Source organism: Oncorhynchus mykiss, chromosome 13 (genome assembly GCF_013265735.2).
Source record: "Oncorhynchus mykiss isolate Arlee chromosome 13, USDA_OmykA_1.1, whole genome shotgun sequence".
NCBI classification, from domain to species: domain Eukaryota; kingdom Metazoa; phylum Chordata; class Actinopteri; order Salmoniformes; family Salmonidae; genus Oncorhynchus; species Oncorhynchus mykiss.
Genome location: NC_048577.1, coordinates 9,670,367 through 9,695,020, shown reverse-complemented (window position 1 = coordinate 9,695,020; position 24,654 = coordinate 9,670,367). Strand labels below are relative to the sequence as shown.

The window sequence follows — 24,654 nt, the reverse complement described above, 5'->3', positions numbered from 1 at the left end:
GTTTTTCCCCCAGAGTTCCCAGTTGTATGGAATGCACTGAAGTCGGAGATTTCCGGGTTCCACGTTCCCAGTTTTCTGAACGCAGCATTTGAGGTTAGCTGTCAAAGTCAAACGTCACACAGGTAGCCTAGGTAGGTAGGTAGGTAACCGTGTATCTCCCGGATCCTTTTAAAATCACACGGTAGCGGTTGTGCGACTTTACACATAGGCTTCAGTCCAGCGGTGACACAGCGGTGTCCAGCCATGGCCGAGTCCCAGCTAACATGCATGGAGGACGGCCACATCAAAGAGAACGTCCCGGAGTCCAAACCGGAGTTTTACTACAGCGAAGAACAACGAGCGGCGGTTGAACAACTGCTCAAAAACGGTGACGGCGCTTTCAAAATGCGACTGAAAGAGGACAAAGTGAAAGACTTTCTCTCGGCCCGTGATATTAAAACGATAAGGAACACTTTCAAAGAATATGACACTGAAGATGAAGAGAAGTGCGGAGAATTAAAAGCGAAACCCGACGATTCCAAAGCGAACTCGGGCCACCATTCGACGTACTGGCCGCAGATGTCGGATACAGAGGTACCGCCGTTGGATCTCGGTTGGCCCAACGGGGGTTTGTTCAAGGGGGTCACACGCGTGGCGGTTCACACGCACCCGCCAAAAGAGAACGGACCGCACATCAAGGAGGTCATTCGTAGGCTGATCCAAGAAGCTACCAAGGTGAACTGTGGGTATATACTGTTCAATAATGATGTAACGACATAGTGATTAACTGAATAACGCAGGACTAATGACTGTGTTGTATTGGTTTATTATTGGGATAGTGATAGCCCTGGCCTATGTATCTCAAATGTGAGGTAAGAATCTAACTCATGAAGCCATTTTTTTTCATGGGAAAGTAATTTATATAGTAATTTATCAGAGAACCTCAAATGTGGAGGGAAATCTGGGGAGGTTAGCGGAGAGGCGGTGATTGAATAGAGAGAATGGATGGATTGCCCGAATAAACGACTGATTATTAGAGGCGTGTCTCAGCGGAGTGAAAAATAAAGTGTGTGTGTGTGTGTGTGTGTGTGTGTGTGTGTGTGTGTGCGTCCGTGCATCAGCAGGGGCATATTGAAGTAAGTGTTTAAACTTGTCATCAACTAGATTCAACCGCGGGACGATATTTTTTATGCTGAGAGGATTGTCGAGAGGCCTGAACATAATTACAAATAATTTAATAACTGCAAATTGACCGCAAGAAGTCCAAACAGATGTATTTTTTGACTAAAACATAATAATTTCAAACCTTGCTTACGTTTATATTCGATCACGTGTCTCTCTGTTACGCGCGGGAATTCCTGGGAACATATTTCTTAAATGTAAATCACTTGGCGCTGATTGGCTGGTGTTTTTACAGTCTTTTACGTCCAACAATTAACTTTTTATTGTGTTATTATTATTATTTCCAGTAAACTTGGGGGATCATCCACGTAAACTTGGGGGATCATCCACGGGCCATGATTCCTGTCTGATGACGTATATCATTGTTGAATGCCCTCATTGAACGAACAGCTGATTTCCGTATTACACAGGAAACATTCTGTCATGTCAATTAAAGTTAGGCTAGCTTTCATGATTAGGCTATTCAGAGGACACATATACAAAGACACACACACACACACACACACACTGTCTGTACTTTCCACCCTGTGTGGATGCGTACAACCTCCCATTAAAACAGCACACAGGAGAGATAAAGGGGGTTCTATTCCATTGTAATGAATGAACAAATCCCTCAGCATGTTGGCAGCACATAACAGGGTGAACTGGAGTCAGAGCTGCTTAGTTCAGTTGCCTTTAGCGACGTTTGTTTTATCATGTCACTAGCGACTGAGTCATTTTGGACCCACCCATCTTGACCCAGTCAGTCAACCAGTCAGCCAGTGAGTCATCCAGTCAGAGCCACCCAATCAGCAAGTCAGTCAGTCAGTTAGTCAGGCAGTCAGTTAGTCAGGCAGTCAAACCATGACTAATTTCCTCCCTTTGTACAACTGGGTCTTAGAACAACACACAATCACATTGTGTCTTGGTCCGGTTTGGTTTTGGCCGTCATTGTAAATAAGAATTTGTTCTTAACTGACTTGCCTAGTTAAATCAAGGTTAAATAAAACATGTGAAAAATGATTACAGTATATTACAGTATATTGTTACAGAAGTATGATGACATGTTAAACCTGGGCCTATGTCATATACCGTATGTTACATATATGACAGTGTGTTAATGTGAGGTCACAGGGCGGCAGGTAGCCTCTACAATGTCATGTACATGTGCTAGGCACTGTCTATTTATACCTACAGGGGATTCCCCTGGGTAGCTCTGGGCTGAAGTTTCCTCTAGGTACAGATCTAGGATCAGCTTCCCCTCCCCTGATCCTAACCTTAACCATTAGTGGGAGAAATGTCGAACTGATCCAAGATCAGCTCCTAGTGGCAACTTCACCCTACTTCTAGTTCACCTACCTGTCAAGTGAGTGAATGAGAACATATGAAAGTCATTTCTCAGGTGTGTGTGTATGCCAAACAGGATTTCATGGAACACCGCAGCCTGAAGCTTAGAAGCAGTTTGTTTAATGTTAGGAGAAATGGAGAGAATGTGGTTGGAAGTACACACCACCCACACATCAAGTCAAATAGTTTGTGTGACATGCGCTGAATACAGCAGGTGTAGACCTTACTGTGAAAGGCTTACTGACAAGACCTTAACCAACAATGCAGTTATAGAAAGAGTTAAGTAAATAAAAAAAGTACAACAATTTATAAAATAAAGAACACAAGAAAATTACATAACAATAACAAGGGTTAATGTAAATAGTCTGGTGGCCATTTGATTAATTGATCATCAGTCTTATGTTTGGGGGTAGAAGCTGTTAAGGAGCCTTTTGGACCCAGACTTGGCGCTCCGGTACCGCTTACCGTGTGGTAAGCAGAGAGAACAGTCTATGACTTGGGTGATTGGAGCCTTTGACCATTTTTTGGGGCCTTCCTCTGACACTGCCTTGTATGGAGGTGCTGGATGTCAGGAAGCTTTGCCCCAGTGATGTACTTGTCCGTACTCAATACCCTCTGTAGTGCCTTACGGCCAGATGCCGAGCAGTTGCCATACCAGGTAGTGATGCAACCGGCCAGGATGCTCTCGATGATGCAGCTGTATAACTTTTTGAGGATCTGGGGACCCATGCCAAATCCTGGGGGGGAGGGTGTTGTGGTGCCCTATTCACAACTGTCTTGGTGTGTTTGGACCATGATCGTTCGTTGGTGATGTGGACACCAAGGAACTTGAAACTCTCGACCCGCTCCACTTCAGCCCCGTCAATGTTAATGGGGGCCTGTTCAGCCCTCCTTTTCCACAAACACACACAGTCTTGTACAGCCAACCTTGTGGGGACACACAATTCAGTCCTATTCAAAATCCTATTTTCCCTAACCCCTAAACCTAACCCTAACCCGTACTCTTACCCTAACCCTAAACCTAACCCTAAACCTAGCTCTTAACTCTAACCCTTAATGTAATTCTAACCCTAAACCTAACCCTAACCCGTACTCTTACCCTAACCGAAAACCTGACCCTAACCTAACCCTGGCTCCTAACTCTAACCCTTAATGTAATTCTAACCCTAAACCTAACCCTAACCCGTACTCTTACCCTAACCGAAAACCTGACCCTAACCTAACCCTAGCTCCTAACTCTAACCCTTAATGTAATTCTAACCCTAAACCTAACCCTAACCCGTACTCTTACCCTAACCCTAAACCTAACCCTAAACCTAACCCTAGCTCCTAACTCTAACCCTTAATGTAATTCTAACCCTAAACCTAACCCTAACCCGTACTCTTACCCTAACCGAAAACCTGACCCTAACCTAACCCTGGCTCCTAACTCTAACCCTTAATGTAATTCTAACCCTAAACCTAACCCTAACCCGTACTCTTACCCTAACCGAAAACCTGACCCTAACCTAACCCTGGCTCCTAACTCTAACCCTTAATGTAATTCTAACTCTAACCCGTACTCTTACCCTAACCGAAAACCTGACCCTAACCTAACCCTAGCTCCTAACTCTAACCCTTAATGTAATTCTAACCCTAAACCTAACCCTAACCCGTACTCTTACCCTAACCGAAAACCTGACCCTAACCTAACCCTAGCTCCTAACTCTAACCCTTAATGTAATTCTAACCCTAAACCTAACCCTAACCCGTACTCTTACCCTAACCGAAAACCTGACCCTAACCTAACCCTAGCTCCTAACTCTAACCCTTAATGTAATTCTAACCCTAACCCGTACTCTTACCCTAACCGAAAACCTGACCCTAACCTAACCCTAGCTCCTAACTCTAACCCTTAATGTAATTCTAACCCTAAACCTAACCCTAACCCGTACTCTTACCCTAACCGAAAACCTGACCCTAACCTAACCCTAGCTCCTAACTCTAACCCTTAATGTAATTCTAACCCTAACCCGTACTCTTACCCTAACCGAAAACCTGACCCTAACCTAACCCTAGCTCCTAACTCTAACCCTTAATGTAATTCTAACCCTAAACCTAACCCTAACCCGTACTCTTACCCTAACCGAAAACCTGACCCTAACCTAACCCTAGCTCCTAACTCTAACCCTTAATGTAAATGTAACCCTAAACCTAACCCTAACCCGTACTCTTACCCTAACCGAAAACCTGACCCTAACCTAACCCTAGCTCCTAACTCTAACCCTTAACGTAAATCTAACCCTAACACTATTTCTAACCTTAACCTTAAACCCCCTAGAAACAACTAAATGTCCCCAGTTGGTCACATTTTTGTTTGTTTACTATTCTTGTGGAGACTTCTGGTCCCCTCATGTATAGTTAAACACGTCCACACACACACACACACACACACACACACACAGTAGTGATACAGGGACCTACATAATCAGGTGTGGTGTGTTTAGTTTAGCATACTGTGGTTGTCTTCATCTACATACAGTACAATAGATTACTGTGTAATCCACATCACAACATTTGCATGGATGGCATTAACAGTGAGTGCATTTTGTTGCGGCTACTGTTAGATGGAAGACATTGTGGTTTTGTAGGTTTTAACTTGAATTATTTCATACTGTTACTTGTTGTTTCTCTTTGCCCGTACTGATAGAGTGTACGTGTTAGAGTAGGAGTGCTGATCTAGGATCAGGTCTCCCCGGTCCATTATGATCTAAAAGGCCACGCGGGTCAACACTCCTACTGTACCAGGCTTTGTGAACACAACACAGGCCCCGTTGTTACAACACAGAACACTTCACTCAGCATGTTTCCTCTGGAGAATGTCATGTCAGCATACAGCCTTTTCCTTGTCTGAATGAGAACATTCATGTGAATGAAGAAACCCTTTCCTCCTCCACCCTTTCCCATTGCTGAGTTGGTCTCCAGAATAAAGCTTGTGTAGGCATGCTGGTTGAGCCTTGTTCACATTGCTGAGGTGGTCTCCAGAATAAAGCTTGTGTAGGCATGCTGGTTGAGCCTTGTTCCCATTGCTGAGGTGGTCTCCAGAATAAAGCTTGTGTAGGCATGCTGGTTGAGCCTTGTTCACATTGCTGAGGTGGTCTCCAGAATAAAGCTTGTGTAGGCATGCTGGTTGAGCCTTGTTCCCATTGCTGAGGTGGTCTCCAGAATAAAGCTTGTGTAGGCATGCTGGTTGAGCCTTGTTCACATTGCTGAGGTGGTCTCCAGAATAAAGCTTGTGTAGGCATGCTGGTTGAGCCTTGTTCACATTGCTGAGGTGGTCTCCAGAATAAAGCTTGTGTAGGCATGCTGGTTGAGAATCGGATATTTCAAGCCACGTTTCAAACCACCTTGGTAGGCCCTTTCAAACCACCTTGGTAGGCCCTTTCAAACCACCTTGGTAGGCCCTTCCAAACCACCTCGGTAGGCCCTTTCAAACCACCTTGGTAGGCCCTTCCAAACCACCTTGGTAGGCCCTTCCAAACCACCTTGGTAGGCCCTTTCAAACCACTTCGGTAGGCCCTTCCAAACCACCTTGGTAGGCCCTTCCAAACCACCTTGGTAGGCCCTTTCAAACCACCTCGGTAGGTAGGCCCTTCCAAACCACCTTGGTAGGCCCTTTCAAACCACCTCGGTAGGCCCTTCCAAACCACCTTGGTAGGCCCTTCCAAACCACCTTGGTAGGCCCTTCCAAACCACCTCGGTAGGCCCTTCCAAACCACCTTGGTAGGCCCTTCCAAACCACCTTGGTAGGCCCTTCCAAACCACCTCGGTAGGCCCTTCCAAACCCCCTTGGTAGGCCCTTCCAAACCACCTCGGTAGGCCCTTCCAAACCACCTTGGTAGGCCCTTCCAAACCACCTCGGTAGGCCCTTCCAAACCCCCTTGGTAGGCCCTTCCAAACCACCTTGGTAGGCCCTTCCAAACCACCTTGGTAGGCCCTTCCAAACCACCTTGTTATGAAAGTTGTATCGTCTTGTCCTTTTGAGGGTTCGATAATAAACAAAAGAGTGTTCACTATGATTTGGAACATTTCAGAGCAACAGGGAAACATCCATGGCATTATTGTCACCTGGGCCTGCTACATATCTCCTGATTAACAGGAAGCATGAGTGCCACCACCAATCAACCTACACCACTGCGCACACACCCGTCGTTACTATGACAACTAGCATAGCCATGTCAGCAAATGACTGCCGTCTGAACACACACAAATCGGATTTGGTCACTTGTAACTGGCTGTTTGGACAGTCCGCATTAAGGCCTGCAGTGTGAACAAGGCTTTAGTTTCACATTCTGTCACTGGAAGTGAATGTGTCTTTCTTATCTTACTCCCAGTAGAGTTTATTATGCCCATATCGTTTTGTGTACAAGGAATTCCTATATCACAGGAACTATATAAACCTCCACTCCTTGTTGTGATGCAGACTGAAAAGGCAGTGTTATCTTGTGGACACATTCAAGTCAGTGTATCGGTCTCAACCTGCTTCAGAGAGTTCTAGGTCCATGGAAATTCATACTCTTTCAATAATTCCCCATATCAAACAGAAAGTAAAAGCTAAGCAGGACAGAACCAGTTCTGAGGAAAGATAATAGTTGAGATTCCACTTTCTAGTTCCTTCCTCAAGGGGTTTTGTTGTGTTACACACCCCTCCCCACATACCTGTCTCTGTCTCTGCTTTGTCTCTGCCAGCCTGGCAGCTTCGGGGAAACTAGGAGACGTGTTGGGGCAACTAGGAGACGTGTTGGGTCAACTGGGAGACGTGTTGGGTCAGTGTTGGGTCAACTAGGAGACGTGTTGGATCAGTGTTGGGGCAACTAGGAGACGTGTTGGGTCAGTGTTGGGTCAACTAGGAGACGTGTTGGGTCAGTGTTGGGTCAGCTAGGAGACGTGTTGGGTCAGTGTTGGGTCAACTAGGAGACGTGTTGGGTCAGTGTTGGGTCAGCTAGGAGACGTGTTGGGGCACTGTTGGGGCAACTAGGAGACGTGTTGGGTCAGTGTTGGGTCAACTAGGAGACGTGTTGGGTCAGTGTTGGGGCAACTAGGAGACGTGTTGGGTCAGTGTTGGGTCAACTAGGAGACGTGTTGGGTCAGTGTTGGGTCAGCTAGGAGACGTGTTGGGTCAGTGTTGGGGCAACTAGGAGACGTGTTGGGTCAGTGTTGGGTCAACTAGGAGACGTGTTGGGGCAGTGTTGGGTCAACTAGGAGACGTGTTGGGTCAGTGTTGGGTCAACTAGGAGACGTGTTGGGTCAGTGTTGGGTCAGCTAGGAGACGTGTTGGGTCAGTGTTGGGTCAACTAGGAGACGTGTTGGGTCAGTGTTGGGTCAGCTAGGAGACGTGTTGGGTCAGTGTTGGGGCAACTAGGAGACGTGTTGGGTCAGTGTTGGGTCAACTAGGAGACGTGTTGGGTCAGTGTTGGGGCAACTAGGAGACGTGTTGGGTCAGTGTTGGGTCAACTAGGAGACGTGTTGGGTCAGTGTTGGGGCAACTAGGAGACGTGTTGGGTCAGTGTTGGGTCAACTAGGAGACGTGTTGGGGCAGTGTTGGGTCAACTAGGAGACGTGTTGGGTCAGTGTTGGGTCAACTAGGAGACGTGTTGGGTCAGTGTTGGGTCAGCTAGGAGACGTGTTGGGTCAGTGTTGGGTCAACTAGGAGACGTGTTGGGTCAGTGTTGGGTCAGCTAGGAGACGTGTTGGGGCAGTGTTGGGGCAACTAGGAGACGTGTTGGGTCAGTGTTGGGTCAACTAGGAGACGTGTTGGGTCAGTGTTGGGGCAACTAGGAGACGTGTTGGGTCAGTGTTGGGTCAACTAGGAGACGTGTTGGGTCAGTGTTGGGTCAGCTAGGAGACGTGTTGGGTCAGTGTTGGGGCAACTAGGAGACGTGTTGGGTCAGTGTTGGGGCAACTAGGAGACGTGTTGGGTCAGTGTTGGGTCAGTGTTGGGTCAGCTAGGAGACGTGTTGGGTCAGTGTTGGGTCAGCTAGGAGACGTGTTGGGTCAGTGTTGGGTCAACTAGGAGACGTGTTGGGTCAGTGTTGGGGCAACTAGGAGACGTGTTGGGTCAGTGTTGGGTCAACTAGGAGACGTGTTGGGTCAGTGTTGGGTCAGCTAGGAGACGTGTTGGGTCAGTGTTGGGGCAACTAGGAGACGTGTTGGGTCAGTGTTGGGTCAACTAGGAGACGTGTTGGGTCAGTGTTGGGTCAACTAGGAGACGTGTTGGGTCAGTGTTGGGTCAACTAGGAGACGTGTTGGGTCAGTGTTGGGTCAGCTAGGAGACGTGTTGGGTCAGTGTTGGGTCAACTAGGAGACATGTTGGGTCAGTGTTGGGTCAACTAGGAGACGTGTTGGGGCACTGTTGGGGCAACTAGGAGACGTGTTGGGTCAGTGTTGGGTCAACTAGGAGACGTGTTGGGTCAGTGTTGGGTCAACTAGGAGACGTGTTGGGTCAGTGTTGGGTCAGCTAGGAGACGTGTTGGGTCAGTGTTGGGTCAACTAGGAGACGTGTTGGGTCAGTGTTGGGTCAACTAGGAGACGTGTTGGGTCATTTACAGGGATTTTTCTTCCATTGAAATACGTAGGCGGCAGCATAAGCTTTTTTTCAGGCCCCTATGTCCAAACAATGTAAAAAATATATACAAATAGATAGGGGATCAAAAAAAGATGTATCATTTTAGGGATGAAAAAATACTTTCAGTGTAAATTGAAACCACTAAAAGCAGATATAAAGTATGTAGTAAAGATAATGAACATATATATTTGTTCATAGTATCATCTCTGAGAACTAACAGTCACCAACATTAAAGCTCAGGGAGAAAGTTGAAAGGTCACAAAACAATGAATTTAGCAGCATTTATTTTGTTATGATGTTTGAGAAAAAGAGCACAGCCTCAGCCATGGCACAATGCCTAGAACTGCAGGAAACTAGATTTAAAACTGCAACATTGTCTCTCAGCTCCGTTGTAAAATGTGCAGAATTGCAGGAATTGGCATAAAAGTTTGAAGAATGGCACTGTTTATAAGATGTCACTGTTTATAAGCCTTTATAACACCCCAGGTTTAGTGTATAAGCCTAAGTGTTTTCTGTAGGCCCAGCTTGTGCTTTCAGCCTGACAGTCAGTGATTGTTGTATGGCCTTTTGTCAGGGAGGATTTTCATTGTTTTATTGACTTTCAAGCGATATGATTCACAACTATTGATCTTAATCACTTTTTATTTCCATGTATTGTTCTACCTATATTTCATATACATTGTGTATATTGTATGTTTTTTTCATTTAGTTGTTGACCATTAAATATAGCTTGATTTGAATGTATTTGCTGTGTTTCTCCCTCCAGGTGTTTAAATAAAGTTTGCTTGTATTTGATTACCCCTGCCTCTATGTGTGTTTAAATCAAGTTTGATTGTATTTGATTACCCCGGCTTCCATGTGTGTTTAAATAAAGTTTGACTGTATTCCATTTTTAAATAAAGTTTGATTGTCTTTGTATCTTTCAGGTGTTAGCTATAGTCATGGACCTGCTGACAGACATCCAGATACTGCAGGACCTGCTGGACGCAGCGTCGCGGCGCTCCGTGGCCGTCTACATCCTGTTGGATGTCAGCGGGGTTCCGCACTTCCTGGATATGTGCTGCAGGCTGCAGGTCGGAACTCAGCACCTGCGGGTAAGAGACGGTCCCTCATCCTGAAGCAGAGGAGCATTGAAGGCCTTAGGCTACTCACGCATGTGTTGTACAAGGGCCCTGTGTCATGTGTGATCATGTGACATGCCTGGGGGACCAGTGAGGAAAAACTGTGAGTCTCTTTGGATAAGAGCGTCTGCTAAATAAATGAAATGTCAAGTGATTTTTGGGCATCTTAAATTGAAAAGACTTCTATGTTAATTGTAGTTTGGACATGGGAGGTTTAACACCCATGAGTTGATGTCTTTCTGTGTGTATGGAGAATCTTGCTGGTCTGCGTGCGTTTTGTTTATGACTGTGTCAGGTTACCATAACCCTTTATGTTACTGTGTGTGTTGTATCTTTCAGAACATCAGGACTCGTACAGTTCAGGGGACAGGGTTGGGTCTGTGTCAGGTTACCATAACCCTTTATGTTACTGTGTGTTGTATCTTTCAGAACATCAGGACTCGTACAGTTCAGGGGACAGGGTTGGGTCTGTGTCAGGTTACCATAACCCTTTATGTTACTGTGTGTGTTGTATCTTTCAGAACATCAGGACTCGTACAGTTCAGGGGACAGGGTTGGGTCTGTGTCAGGTTACCATAACCCTTTATGTTACTGTGTGTGTTGTATCTTTCAGAACATCAGGACTCGTACAGTTCAGAGGACAGGGTTGGGTCTGTGTCAGGTTACCATAACCCTTTATGTTACTGTGTGTGTTGTATCTTTCAGAACATCAGGACTCGTACAGTTCAGGGGACAGGGTTGGGTCTGTGTCAGGTTACTATAACCCTTTATGTTACTGTGTGTGTTGTATCTTTCAGAACATCAGGACTCGTACAGTTCAGGGGACAGGGTTGGGTCTGTGTCAGGTTACCATAACCCTTTATGTTACTGTGTGTGTTGTATCTTTCAGAACATCAGGACTCGTACAGTTCAGGGGACAGGGTTGGGTCTGTGTCAGGTTACCATAACCCTTTATGTTACTGTGTGTGTTGTATCTTTCAGAACATCAGGACTCGTACAGTTCAGGGGACAGGGTTGGGTCTGTGTCAGGTTACTATAACCCTTTATGTTACTGTGTGTTGTATCTTTCAGAACATCAGGACTCGTACAGTTCAGAGGACAGGGTTGGGTCTGTGTCAGGTTACCATAACCCTTTATGTTACTGTGTGTTGTATCTTTCAGAACATCAGGACTCGTACAGTTCAGGGGACAGGGTTGGGTCTGTGTCAGGTTACTATAACCCTTTATGTTACTGTGTGTTGTATCTTTCAGAACATCAGGACTCGTACAGTTCAGGGGACAGGGTTGGGTCTGTGTCAGGTTACTATAACCCTTTATGTTACTGTGTGTTGTATCTTTCAGAACATCAGGACTCGTACAGTTCAGGGGACAGGGTTGGGTCTGTGTCAGGTTACCATAACCCTTTATGTTACTGTGTGTGTTGTATCTTTCAGAACATCAGGACTCGTACAGTTCAGGGGACAGGGTTGGGTCTGTGTCAGGTTACCATAACCCTTTATGTTACTGTGTGTTGTATCTTTCAGAACATCAGGACTCGTACAGTTCAGGGGACAGGGTTGGGTCTGTGTCAGGTTACTATAACCCTTTATGTTACTGTGTGTGTTGTATCTTTCAGAACATCAGGACTCGTACAGTTCAGGGGACAGGGTTGGGTCTGTGTCAGGTTACCATAACCCTTTATGTTACTGTGTGTTGTATCTTTCAGAACATCAGGACTCGTACAGTTCAGGGGACAGGGTTGGGTCTGTGTCAGGTTACCATAACCCTTTATGTTACTGTGTGTGTTGTATCTTTCAGAACATCAGGACTCGTACAGTTCAGGGGACAGGGTTGGGTCTGTGTCAGGTTACTATAACCCTTTATGTTACTGTGTGTGTTGTATCTTTCAGAACATCAGGACTCGTACAGTTCAGGGGACAGGGTTGGGTCTGTGTCAGGTTACCATAACCCTTTATGTTACTGTGTGTGTTGTATCTTTCAGAACATCAGGACTCGTACAGTTCAGGGGACAGGGTTGGGTCTGTGTCAGGTTACCATAACCCTTTATGTTACTGTGTGTGTTGTATCTTTCAGAACATCAGGACTCGTACAGTTCAGGGGACAGGGTTGGGTCTGTGTCAGGTTACTATAACCCTTTATGTTACTGTGTGTGTTGTATCTTTCAGAACATCAGGACTCGTACAGTTCAGGGGACAGGGTTGGGTCTGTGTCAGGTTACCATAACCCTTTATGTTACTGTGTGTGTTGTATCTTTCAGAACATCAGGACTCGTACAGTTCAGGGGACAGGGTTGGGTCTGTGTCAGGTTACCATAACCCTTTATGTTACTGTGTGTTGTATCTTTCAGAACATCAGGACTCGTACAGTTCAGGGGACAGGGTTGGGTCTGTGTCAGGTTACCATAACCCTTTATGTTACTGTGTGTGTTGTGTCTTTCAGAACATCAGGACTCGTACAGTTCAGGGGACAGGGTTGGGTCTGTGTCAGGTTACTATAACCCTTTATGTTACTGTGTGTGTTGTATCTTTCAGAACATCAGGACTCGTACAGTTCAGGGGACAGGGTTGGGTCTGTGTCAGGTTACCATAACCCTTTATGTTACTGTGTGTGTTGTATCTTTCAGAACATCAGGACTCGTACAGTTCAGGGGACAGGGTTGGGTCTGTGTCAGGTTACCATAACCCTTTATGTTACTGTGTGTGTTGTATCTTTCAGAACATCAGGACTCGTACAGTTCAGGGGACAGGGTTGGGTCTGTGTCAGGTTACTATAACCCTTTATGTTACTGTGTGTGTTGTATCTTTCAGAACATCAGGACTCGTACAGTTCAGGGGACAGGGTTGGGTCTGTGTCAGGTTACCATAACCCTTTATGTTACTGTGTGTGTTGTATCTTTCAGAACATCAGGACTCGTACAGTTCAGGGGACAGGGTTGGGTCTGTGTCAGGTTACTATAACCCTTTATGTTACTGTGTGTTGTATCTTTCAGAACATCAGGACTCGTACAGTTCAGGGGACAGGGTTGGGTCTGTGTCAGGTTACCATAACCCTTTATGTTACTGTGTGTGTTGTATCTTTCAGAACATCAGGACTCGTACAGTTCAGAGGACAGGGTTGGGTCTGTGTCAGGTTACCATAACCCTTTATGTTACTGTGTGTGTTGTATCTTTCAGAACATCAGGACTCGTACAGTTCAGGGGACAGGGTTGGGTCTGTGTCAGGTTACCATAACCCTTTATGTTACTGTGTGTTGTATCTTTCAGAACATCAGGACTCGTACAGTTCAGGGGACAGGGTTGGGTCTGTGTCAGGTTACCATAACCCTTTATGTTACTGTGTGTGTTGTATCTTTCAGAACATCAGGACTCGTACAGTTCAGGGGACAGGGTTGGGTCTGTGTCAGGTTACCATAACCCTTTATGTTACTGTGTGTGTTGTATCTTTCAGAACATCAGGACTCATACAGTTCAGGGGACAGGGTTGGGTCTGTGTCAGGTTACCTTAACCCTTTATGTTACTGTGTGTGTTGTATCTTTCAGAACATCAGGACTCGTACAGTTCAGGGGACAGGGTTGGGTCTGTGTCAGGTTACCATAACCCTTTATGTTACTGTGTGTGTTGTATCTTTCAGAACATCAGGACTCGTACAGTTCAGAGGACAGGGTTGGGTCTGTGTCAGGTTACTATAACCCTTTATGTTACTGTGTGTGTTGTATCTTTCAGAACATCAGGACTCGTACAGTTCAGGGGACAGGGTTGGGTCTGTGTCAGGTTACTATAACCCTTTATGTTACTGTGTGTGTTGTATCTTTCAGAACATCAGGACTCGTACAGTTCAGGGGACAGGGTTGGGTCTGTGTCAGGTTACCATAACCCTTTATGTTACTGTGTGTGTTGTATCTTTCAGAACATCAGGACTCGTACAGTTCAGGGGACAGGGTTGGGTCTGTGTCAGGTTACCATAACCCTTTATGTTACTGTGTGTGTTGTATCTTTCAGAACATCAGGACTCGTACAGTTCAGGGGACAGGGTTGGGTCTGTGTCAGGTTACCATAACCCTTTATGTTACTGTGTGTGTTGTATCTTTCAGAACATCAGGACTCGTACAGTTCAGGGGACAGGGTTGGGTCTGTGTCAGGTTACTATAACCCTTTATGTTACTGTGTGTGTTGTATCTTTCAGAACATCAGGACTCGTACAGTTCAGAGGACAGGGTTGGGTCTGTGTCAGGTTACTATAACCCTTTATGTTACTGTGTGTTGTATCTTTCAGAACATCAGGACTCGTACAGTTCAGGGGACAGGGTTGGGTCTGTGTCAGGTTACTATAACCCTTTATGTTACTGTGTGTTGTATCTTTCAGAACATCAGGACTCGTACAGTTCAGGGGACAGGGTTGGGTCTGTGTCAGGTTACCATAACCCTTTATGTTACTGTGTGTGTTGTATCTTTCAGAACATCAGGACTCGTACAGTTCAGGGGACAGGGTTGGGTCTGTGTCAGGTTACCATAACCCTTTATGTTACTGTGTGTTGTATCTTTCAGAACATCAGGACTCGTACAGTTCAGGGGACAGGGTTGGGTCTGTGTCAGGTTACTATAACCCTTTATGTTACTGTGTGTGTTGTATCTTTCAGAACATCAGGACTCGTACAGTTCAGGGGACAGGGTTGGGTCTGTGTCAGGTTACTATAACCCTTTATGTTACTGTGTGTTGTATCTTTCAGAACATCAGGACTCGTACAGTTCAGGGGACAGGGTTGGGTCTGTGTCAGGTTACCATAACCCTTTATGTTACTGTGTGTTGTATCTTTCAGAACATCAGGACTCGTACAGTTCAGGGGACAGGGTTGGGTCTGTGTCAGGTTACCTTAACCCTTTATGTTACTGTGTGTGTTGTATCTTTCAGAACATCAGGACTCGTACAGTTCAGGGGACAGGGTTGGGTCTGTGTCAGGTTACCATAACCCTTTATGTTACTGTGTGTGTTGTATCTTTCAGAACATCAGGACTCGTACAGTTCAGGGGACAGGGTTGGGTCTGTGTCAGGTTACCTTAACCCTTTATGTTACTGTGTGTGTTGTATCTTTCAGAACATCAGGACTCGTACAGTTCAGGGGACAGGGTTGGGTCTGTGTCAGGTTACCATAACCCTTTATGTTACTGTGTGTTGTATCTTTCAGAACATCAGGACTCGTACAGTTCAGGGGACAGGGTTGGGTCTGTGTCAGGTTACCATAACCCTTTATGTTACTGTGTGTTGTATCTTTCAGAACATCAGGACTCGTACAGTTCAGGGGACAGGGTTGGGTCTGTGTCAGGTTACTATAACCCTTTATGTTACTGTGTGTTGTATCTTTCAGAACATCAGGACTCGTACAGTTCAGGGGACAGGGTTGGGTCTGTGTCAGGTTACCATAACCCTTTATGTTACTGTGTGTTGTATCTTTCAGAACATCAGGACTCGTACAGTTCAGGGGACAGGGTTGGGTCTGTGTCAGGTTACCATAACCCTTTATGTTACTGTGTGTGTTGTATCTTTCAGAACATCAGGACTCGTACAGTTCAGGGGACAGGGTTGGGTCTGTGTCAGGTTACCATAACCCTTTATGTTACTGTGTGTTGTATCTTTCAGAACATCAGGACTCGTACAGTTCAGGGGACAGGGTTGGGTCTGTGTCAGGTTACTATAACCCTTTATGTTACTGTGTGTGTTGTATCTTTCAGAACATCAGGACTCGTACAGTTCAGGGGACAGGGTTGGGTCTGTGTCAGGTTACTATAACCCTTTATGTTACTGTGTGTGTTGTATCTTTCAGAACATCAGGACTCGTACAGTTCAGGGGACAGGGTTGGGTCTGTGTCAGGTTACCATAACCCTTTATGTTACTGTGTGTGTTGTATCTTTCAGAACATCAGGACTCGTACAGTTCAGGGGACAGGGTTGGGTCTGTGTCAGGTTACCATAACCCTTTATGTTACTGTGTGTGTTGTATCTTTCAGAACATCAGGACTCGTACAGTTCAGGGGACAGGGTTGGGTCTGTGTCAGGTTACCATAACCCTTTATGTTATTGTGTGTGTTGTATCTTTCAGAACATCAGGACTCGTACAGTTTAGGGGACAGGGTTGGGTCTGTGTCAGGTTACCTTAACCCTTTATGTTACTGTGTGTGTTGTATCTTTCAGAACATCAGGACTCGTACAGTTCAGGGGACAGGGTTGGGTCTGTGTCAGGTTACCATAACCCTTTATGTTACTGTGTGTGTTGTATCTTTCAGAACATCAGGACTCGTACAGTTCAGGGGACAGGGTTGGGTCTGTGTCAGGTTACCATAACCCTTTATGTTACTGTGTGTTGTATCTTTCAGAACATCAGGACTCGTACAGTTCAGGGGACAGGGTTGGGTCTGTGTCAGGTTACCATAACCCTTTATGTTACTGTGTGTGTTGTATCTTTCAGAACATCAGGACTCGTACAGTTCAGGGGACAGGGTTGGGTCTGTGTCAGGTTACTATAACCCTTTATGTTACTGTGTGTGTTGTATCTTTCAGAACATCAGGACTCGTACAGTTCAGGGGACAGGGTTGGGTCTGTGTCAGGTTACTATAACCCTTTATGTTACTGTGTGTGTTGTATCTTTCAGAACATCAGGACTCGTACAGTTCAGGGGACAGGGTTGGGTCTGTGTCAGGTTACCATAACCCTTTATGTTACTGTGTGTGTTGTATCTTTCAGAACATCAGGACTCGTACAGTTCAGGGGACAGGGTTGGGTCTGTGTCAGGTTACCATAACCCTTTATGTTACTGTGTGTGTTGTATCTTTCAGAACATCAGGACTCGTACAGTTCAGGGGACAGGGTTGGGTCTGTGTCAGGTTACCTTAACCCTTTATGTTACTGTGTGTGTTGTATCTTTCAGAACATCAGGACTCGTACAGTTCAGGGGACAGGGTTGGGTCTGTGTCAGGTTACCATAACCCTTTATGTTACTGTGTGTTGTATCTTTCAGAACATCAGGACTTGTACAGTTCAGGGGACAGGGTTGGGTCTGTGTCAGGTTACCATAACCCTTTATGTTACTGTGTGTGTTGTATCTTTCAGAACATCAGGACTCGTACAGTTCAGGGGACAGGGTTGGGTCTGTGTCAGGTTACCATAACCCTTTATGTTACTGTGTGTTGTATCTTTCAGAACATCAGGACTCGTACAGTTCAGGGGACAGGGTTGGGTCTGTGTCAGGTTACTATAACCCTTTATGTTACTGTGTGTTGTATCTTTCAGAACATCAGGACTCGTACAGTTCAGGGGACAGGGTTGGGTCTGTGTCAGGTTACCATAACCCTTTATGTTACTGTGTGTGTTGTATCTTTCAGAACATCAGGACTCGTACAGTTCAGAGGACAGGGTTGGGTCTGTGTCAGGTTACTATAACCCTTTATGTTACTGTGTGTGTTGTATCTTTCAGAACATCAGGACTCGTACAGTTCAGGGGACAGGGTTGGGTCTGTGTCAGGTTACTATAACCCTTTATGTTACTGTGTGTGTTGTATCTTTCAGAACATCAGGACTCGTACAGTTCAGGGGACAGGGTTGGGTCTGTGTCAGGTTACCATAACCCTTTATGTTACTGTGTGTTGTATCTTTCAGAACATCAGGACTCGTACAGTTCAGGGGACAGGGTTGGGTCTGTGTCAGGTTACCATAACCCTTTATGTTACTGTGTGTTGTATCTTTCAGAACATCAGGACTCGTACAGTTCAGGGGACAGGGTTGGGTCTGTGTCAGGTTACCATAACCCTTTATGTTACTGTGTGTGTTGTATCTTTCAGAACATCAGGACTCGTACAGTTCAGGGGACAGGGTTGGGTCTGTGTCAGGTTACCATAACCCTTTATGTTACTGTGTGTGTTGTATCTTTCAGAACATCAGGACTCGTACAGTTCAGGGGACAGGGTTGGGTCTGTGTCAGGTTACCATAACCCTTTATGTTACTGTGTGTTGTATCTTTCAGAACATCAGGACTCGTACAGTTCAGGGGACAGGGTTGGGTCTGTGTCAGGTTACCATAACCCTTTATGTTACTGTGTGTGTTGTATCTTTCAGAACATCAGGACTCGTACAGTTCAGGGGACAGGGTTGGGTCTGTGTCAGGTTACCATAACCCTTTATGTTACTGTGTGTTGTATCTTTCAGAACATCAGGACTCGTACAGTTCAGAGGACAGGGTTGGGTCTGTGTCAGGTTACCATAACCCTTTATGTTACTGTGTGTGTTGTATCTTTCAGAACATCAGGACTCGTACAGTTCAGAGGACAGGGTTGGGTCTGTGTCAGGTTACCATAACCCTTTATGTTACTGTGTGTTGTATCTTTCAGAACATCAGGACTCGTACAGTTCAGGGGACAGGGTTGGGTCTGTGTCAGGTTACCTTAACCCTTTATGTTACTGTGTGTGTTGTATCTTTCAGAACATCAGGACTCGTACAGTTCAGGGGACAGGGTTGGGTCTGTGTCAGGTTACTATAACCCTTTATGTTACTGTGTGTGTTGTATCTTTCAGAACATCAGGACTCGTACAGTTCAGGGGACAGGGTTGGGTCTGTGTCAGGTTACCATAACCCTTTATGTTACTGTGTGTGTTGTATCTTTCAGAACATCAGGACTCGTACAGTTCAGGGGACAGGGTTGGGTCTGTGTCAGGTTACCATAACCCTTTATGTTACTGTGTGTTGTATCTTTCAGAACATCAGGACTCGTACAGTTCAGGGGACAGGGTTGGGTCTGTGTCAGGTTACCATAACCCTTTATGTTACTGTGTGTTGTATCTTTCAGAACATCAGGACTCGTACAGTTCAGAGGACAGGGTTGGGTCTGTGTCAGGTTACTATAACCCTTTATGTTACTGTGTGTTGTATCTTTCAGAACATCAGGACTCGTACAGTTCAGGGGACAGGGTTGGGTCTGTGTCAGGTTACTATAACCCTTTATGTTACTGTGTGTTGTATCTTTCAGAACATCAGGACTCGTACAGTTCAGGGGACAGGGTTGGGTCTGTGTCAGGTTACCATAACCCTTTATGTTACTGTGTGTTGTATCTTTCAGAACATCAGGACTCGTACAGTTCAGAGGACAGGGTTGGGTCTGTGTCAGGTTACCATAACCCTTTATGTTACTGTGTGTTGTATCTTTCAGAACATCAGGACTCGTACAGTTCAGGGGACAGGGTTGGGTCTGTGTCAGGTTACCATAACCCTTTATGTTACTGTGTGTTGTATCTTTCAGAACATCAGGACTCGTACAGTTCAGGGGACAGGGTTGGGTCTGTGTCAGGTTACCATAACCCTTTATGTTACTGTGTGTTGTATCTTTCAGAACATCAGGACTCGTACAGTTCAGGGGACAGGGTTGGGTCTGTGTCAGGTTACCTTAACCCTTTATGTTACTGTGTGTGTTGTATCTTTCAGAACATCAGGACTCGTACAGTTCAGAGGACAGGGTTGGGTCTGTGTCAGGTTACCATAACCCTTTATGTTACTGTGTGTTGTATCTTTCAGAACATCAGGACTCGTACAGTTCAGGGGACAGGGTTGGGTCTGTGTCAGGTTACTATAACCCTTTATGTTACTGTGTGTTGTATCTTTCAGAACATCAGGACTCGTACAGTTCAGGGGACAGGGTTGGGTCTGTGTCAGGTTACCATAACCCTTTATGTTACTGTGTGTTGTATCTTTCAGAACATCAGGACTCGTACAGTTCAGGGGACAGGGTTGGGTCTGTGTCAGGTTACCATAACCCTTTATGTTACTGTGTGTTGTATCTTTCAGAACATCAGGACTCGTACAGTTCAGAGGACAGGGTTGGGTCTGTGTCAGGTTACCATAACCCTTTATGTTACTGTGTGTTGTATCTTTCAGAACATCAGGACTCGTACAGTTCAGGGGACAGGGTTGGGTCTGTGTCAGGTTACCATAACCCTTTATGTTACTGTGTGTTGTATCTTTCAGAACATCAGGACTCGTACAGTTCAGAGGACAGGGTTGGGTCTGTGTCAGGTTACCTTAACCCTTTATGTTACTGTGTGTGTTGTATCTTTCAGAACATCAGGACTCGTACAGTTCAGAGGACAGGGTTGGGTCTGTGTCAGGTTACCTTAACCCTTTATGTTACTGTGTGTGTTGTATCTTTCAGAACATCAGGACTCGTACAGTTCAGGGGACAGGGTTGGGTCTGTGTCAGGTTACCATAACCCTTTATGTTACTGTGTGTTGTATCTTTCAGAACATCAGGACTCGTACAGTTCAGGGGACAGGGTTGGGTCTGTGTCAGGTTACCATAACCCTTTATGTTACTGTGTGTTGTATCTTTCAGAACATCAGGACTCGTACAGTTCAGGGGACAGGGTTGGGTCTGTGTCAGGTTACCTTAACCCTTTATGTTACTGTGTGTTGTATCTTTCAGAACATCAGGACTCGTACAGTTCAGGGGACAGGGTTGGGTCTGTCCTTCGGTAGACTCCTTGGTTCTTTGTGTAGTAAATACATGCTGGTGGATGGGGACAAAGTCATGTTCGGCTCCTACAGGTGAGAGAAAGTAGCTGTATGCTTCTCTCTATCTCTATCTCTATCTCTCTCTCTCTTTCTCTTTCTCTCTCTCCTTCTCTCTTTCTCTCTCCTTCTCTCTGTCTCTCTCTATCTCTCTCTCCTTCTCTCTCTCTCCTTCTCTCTCTCTCTCTCCTTCTCTCTGTCTCTATCTCTCTCTCCTTCTCTCTCTCTCCTTCTCTTTCTATCTCTCTCTCTTTATCTTTCTCTCTCTCTTTCTCTCTCTCTCTCTCTTCTCTCTCTCTCTATCTCTCTCTTTATCTTTCTCTCTCTCTCTCTTTCTCTCTCTTCTCTCTCTCTCTATCTCTCTTTATCTTTCTCTCTCTCTTTCTCTCTCTCTTTCTCTCTCTCTCTCTCTCTCTCTCTCTCTTTATCTTTCTCTCTCTCTTTATCTTTCTCTCTCTCTCTCCTCTATTTCTCTCGCTCTCCCTCTCTTTCCTTCTCTCCCTCTCTTTCTTTCTCTCTCTCTTCCTCTCTCTCTCTCTTTCTCTCTCTCTGTCTTTGTCGTGTGTGTGTGTGTGTGTGTTACTGTGTGTTTATTTCCAAGACATAACACATATCTGTTCTTTCTCTCCTAGCTTCTCTTACTGTGTGTGTTTCACTGTTTATTGTCTTTATTGAAGACCTAAACATCGTTCTTGTGATCTTCTTCTCCTCTAGCTTCTCATGGAGTTCGTCTCGGATGGACCGCAACATGATCACGGTCATGACTGGCCAGGTGATCGACTTCTTCGACCGCGACTTCTGCGAGCTCTACGCCGTGTCCGAAAAACTGGACCTCTACAAGGAGTTCAACCTCAGCCCACCTCCCAAAATGGCCGCCGCCACGCAGCTCAAAGTGGAGCCTGTAAAACCCCAGTTACGAGCCGCCACATCCAGATTCCAGGTCAGTCTAGGCAACTTGCGTGGAGGTGATCTCCAGGTGCCTGCACATAAATACCACAACCCCAAATACTCTTTGGTGTACGGGAATAATGTTCCTGGACTGATGGGGTCCTTGCAGGATCTACCAGGCATAGAAAAGACGGCTATAACTGCGGGTCCTGAGGGACTAATGCAGGTGAACAGCGAGTGGTTGGATCAACTCACCCCGCTACCACCCGACAGCGGGAAGGTAGGGCCCAAAAAAACCAACAGCATTTTGGAGAAGAAATCCCGCTCTTCTTTTAAAAAACTCTTCAAGGGGAAATCGACAGCCAATCAGAGCGTGGACACCGGGGGTGATAGCCCGGCAACCAGTCCAATCTCCTCCCCCACATCGTTGGGAACCAATAGTATGGAGGAGATGAATAACCTTGAAGTCATGGTGAAACAACCAATGAAGAGTAAGAAGTTTAAAACGAGCCTGAAGAGTGCTTCTCAACAGACTGTCAACACACAGGACAATGACAGTAAGTTGTTTTTCTTGTCTCATTATTTTAGCTCAGTTTGATCCTCTCCTTCTCCCTCTCTCCTTCTCCCTCTCCTTCTCCCTCTCTCCTTCTCCCTCTCATTCTCCCTCTCTCCTTCTCCCTCTCATTCTCCCTCTCTCCTTCTCCCTCTCCTTCTCCCTCTCTCGTCGTTATGTTGATACCTGTATTTCTCTGTTTATCTCAGGTCATTTAACCATTGTACTATTTTACTCCCTCCCTCCCTCCCTCCTTTCTTTCTTTCTTTCTTTCTTTCTTTCTTTCTTTCTTGCAGGCTTGAAGAGCCGCAGGCCATCAACAAAGAACAAATGTAGTCCATCCTGATTCAAAACCTGAGTCACTCCGGATTCAAACCACCCCACTCAACTGGTTCTCTGTGGGACTCCATAATACCTTTGGGATCTGGTGCAATAATTACTATAATGTGTCAATTGTACTTGCTCTGTACAGAGATATTCTCTGGACAAACAGAGCCGTCCTGAAAGCAGAGACCGGCGATAGATGGAACAGCGCCACTGGCCGCCCCCAGGAACATTAGTTGTTGTTTTTCTTTTGAGGAAAAGAGCGTCCATGTCTGAAGTAACGTCTTCGTCGTCGTAAAGTGTAACGTGGACCTGGCGGTTTCATCGCTATGGATACCAGGATGAGGAGGCGGTGTCACTGAGCACCAAGTCTGGGATTCTTATTTCACCATGTAAAGAATAACGCCATGTTGCCTTGTGAAGTCTTGTATGTCATTAATGTGTCATTAATTAATGTGTGTGTTTCATGCTGTGACCAACGTATGTCAATGATAAGGGGGTTGTGGAATGGATCTGAATGGGTATTTAAGTGTGTGTTTATTCAGTACATTAAAAACAATCGTGTTTTTCTGAGTTTTCTAGTCGTGTAACATTTGTGGCCTGATTCCCAGTGGTAGTTATGTGTGATGAGGTTTAAGGTTTCTGTGGTCATGCCTTTGTCTTCAGTGACGGCACTGTAGACAGTGATGATTCTGGTCTGCCATCTAGTGGCTGTAGACCTGATTGAGCGGAATAGATTCAATAGCTGTAACTGTAACACTTGTTCTGACGCTCTGACGTGTGTGTGGGAGGTGGACTCGTTGAGCACTGTGTTGCTGATGGGACCAAGCATTGTCACTTCCTCACAAATACATCGTATCCCCTCCCCATCTTCTCTCTCCCTCTTGCTCTCTCTCTGCCCTTCACCCTCTCCCCCTCTCTCTGCCCTTCACCCTCTCCCCCTCTCTCTGCCCTTCACCCTCTCCCCCTCTCTCTGCCCTTCACCCTCTCCCCCTCTCTCTGCCCTTCACCCTCTCCCCCTCTCTCTGGAGGTTTACACAGTTCCAAGCCCCTCTCTCTCTCTCTCTCTCTCTCTCTCTCTCTCTCTCTCTCTCTCTCTCTCTCTCTCTCTCTCTCAAACACACTCCCATCCTATCTCCCCCTCTCTCTGGGTGTTTGCACAGTTCTAAGCCTCTCTCTCTCTCTCTCTCTCTCTCTCTCTCTCTCTCTCAAACACACACTCTCTCTCTCTCTCTCTCTCAAACACACTCCCATCCTATCTCCCCCTCTCTCTGGAGGTTTACACAGTTCCAAGCCCCCCCCCCCCTCTCTCTCTCTCTCTCTCTCAAACACACTCCCATCCTATCTCCCCCTCTCTCTGGGTGTTTGCACAGTTCTAAGCCTCTCTCTCTCTCTCTCTCTCTCTCTCTCTCTCTCTCAAACACACTCTCTCTCTCTCTCTCTCTCAAACACACTCCCCTCCCATCCCTCCCTCCTCTCTGGGTGTTTGCTACAGCTCTAACCACAGAGAGGAACCACAGGCGTGAGGGGAACTGATGCAAGGGAGGACCGATGTGTGTGTGGCGCAACACTGAAACAGGAAGTACAGAGGCACACAGGAAGGCGATGAGAGGTGTTGATGACTAAAGACCACTGTTCGCTCAACACTGGCCCAACTGACCATAAACGCTGATCTGGAGTCAGTTTAACACCCCCCCCCCCCCCCCCCCGCTAATGGTTAAGGTTAGGATTGGGGGAGGGGAACTGATCCTAGATCTGCACAGAGGAGAAACTTCACCCTGGAGCATTAGAAACACACCTGAGGCTTTAAACACCTGTAGGAATGTTTTTCCATAGCAGTTTTTAGCCCATGACTCATTAATGTAGAGCTGTAATAATCAGAAGATAATAACGTGGCTATATCCAGGCTATACACAGGCTATATCCAGGCTATATCCAGGCTATACACAGGCTATATCCAGGCTATACACAGGCTATATCCAGGCTATACACAGGCTATACACAGGTTATGCACAGGCTATATCCAGGCTATACACAGGCTATATCCAGGCTATACACAGGCTATATCCAGGCTATACACAGGCTATATCCAGGCTATGCACAGGCTATACACAGGCTATATCCAGGCTATA

The 24,654-nt window shown here is 46.0% G+C and overlaps 1 protein-coding gene across 1 annotated transcript; it reads left to right on the top strand.

The window, feature by feature from the left end:
* Positions 1–23,093, top strand: LOC118938201 (protein FAM83F-like). Its single transcript, XM_036940190.1, has 5 exons — positions 1–714; positions 10,018–10,185; positions 20,672–20,793; positions 21,472–22,202; positions 22,495–23,093. The coding sequence occupies exons 1-5, from the start codon at positions 244–246 to the stop codon at positions 22,542–22,544; spliced, it is 1,542 nt and encodes a 513-aa protein (XP_036796085.1). The 5' UTR covers positions 1–243; the 3' UTR covers positions 22,545–23,093.
* The last annotated feature ends 1,561 nt before the right edge of the window (positions 23,094–24,654 follow it).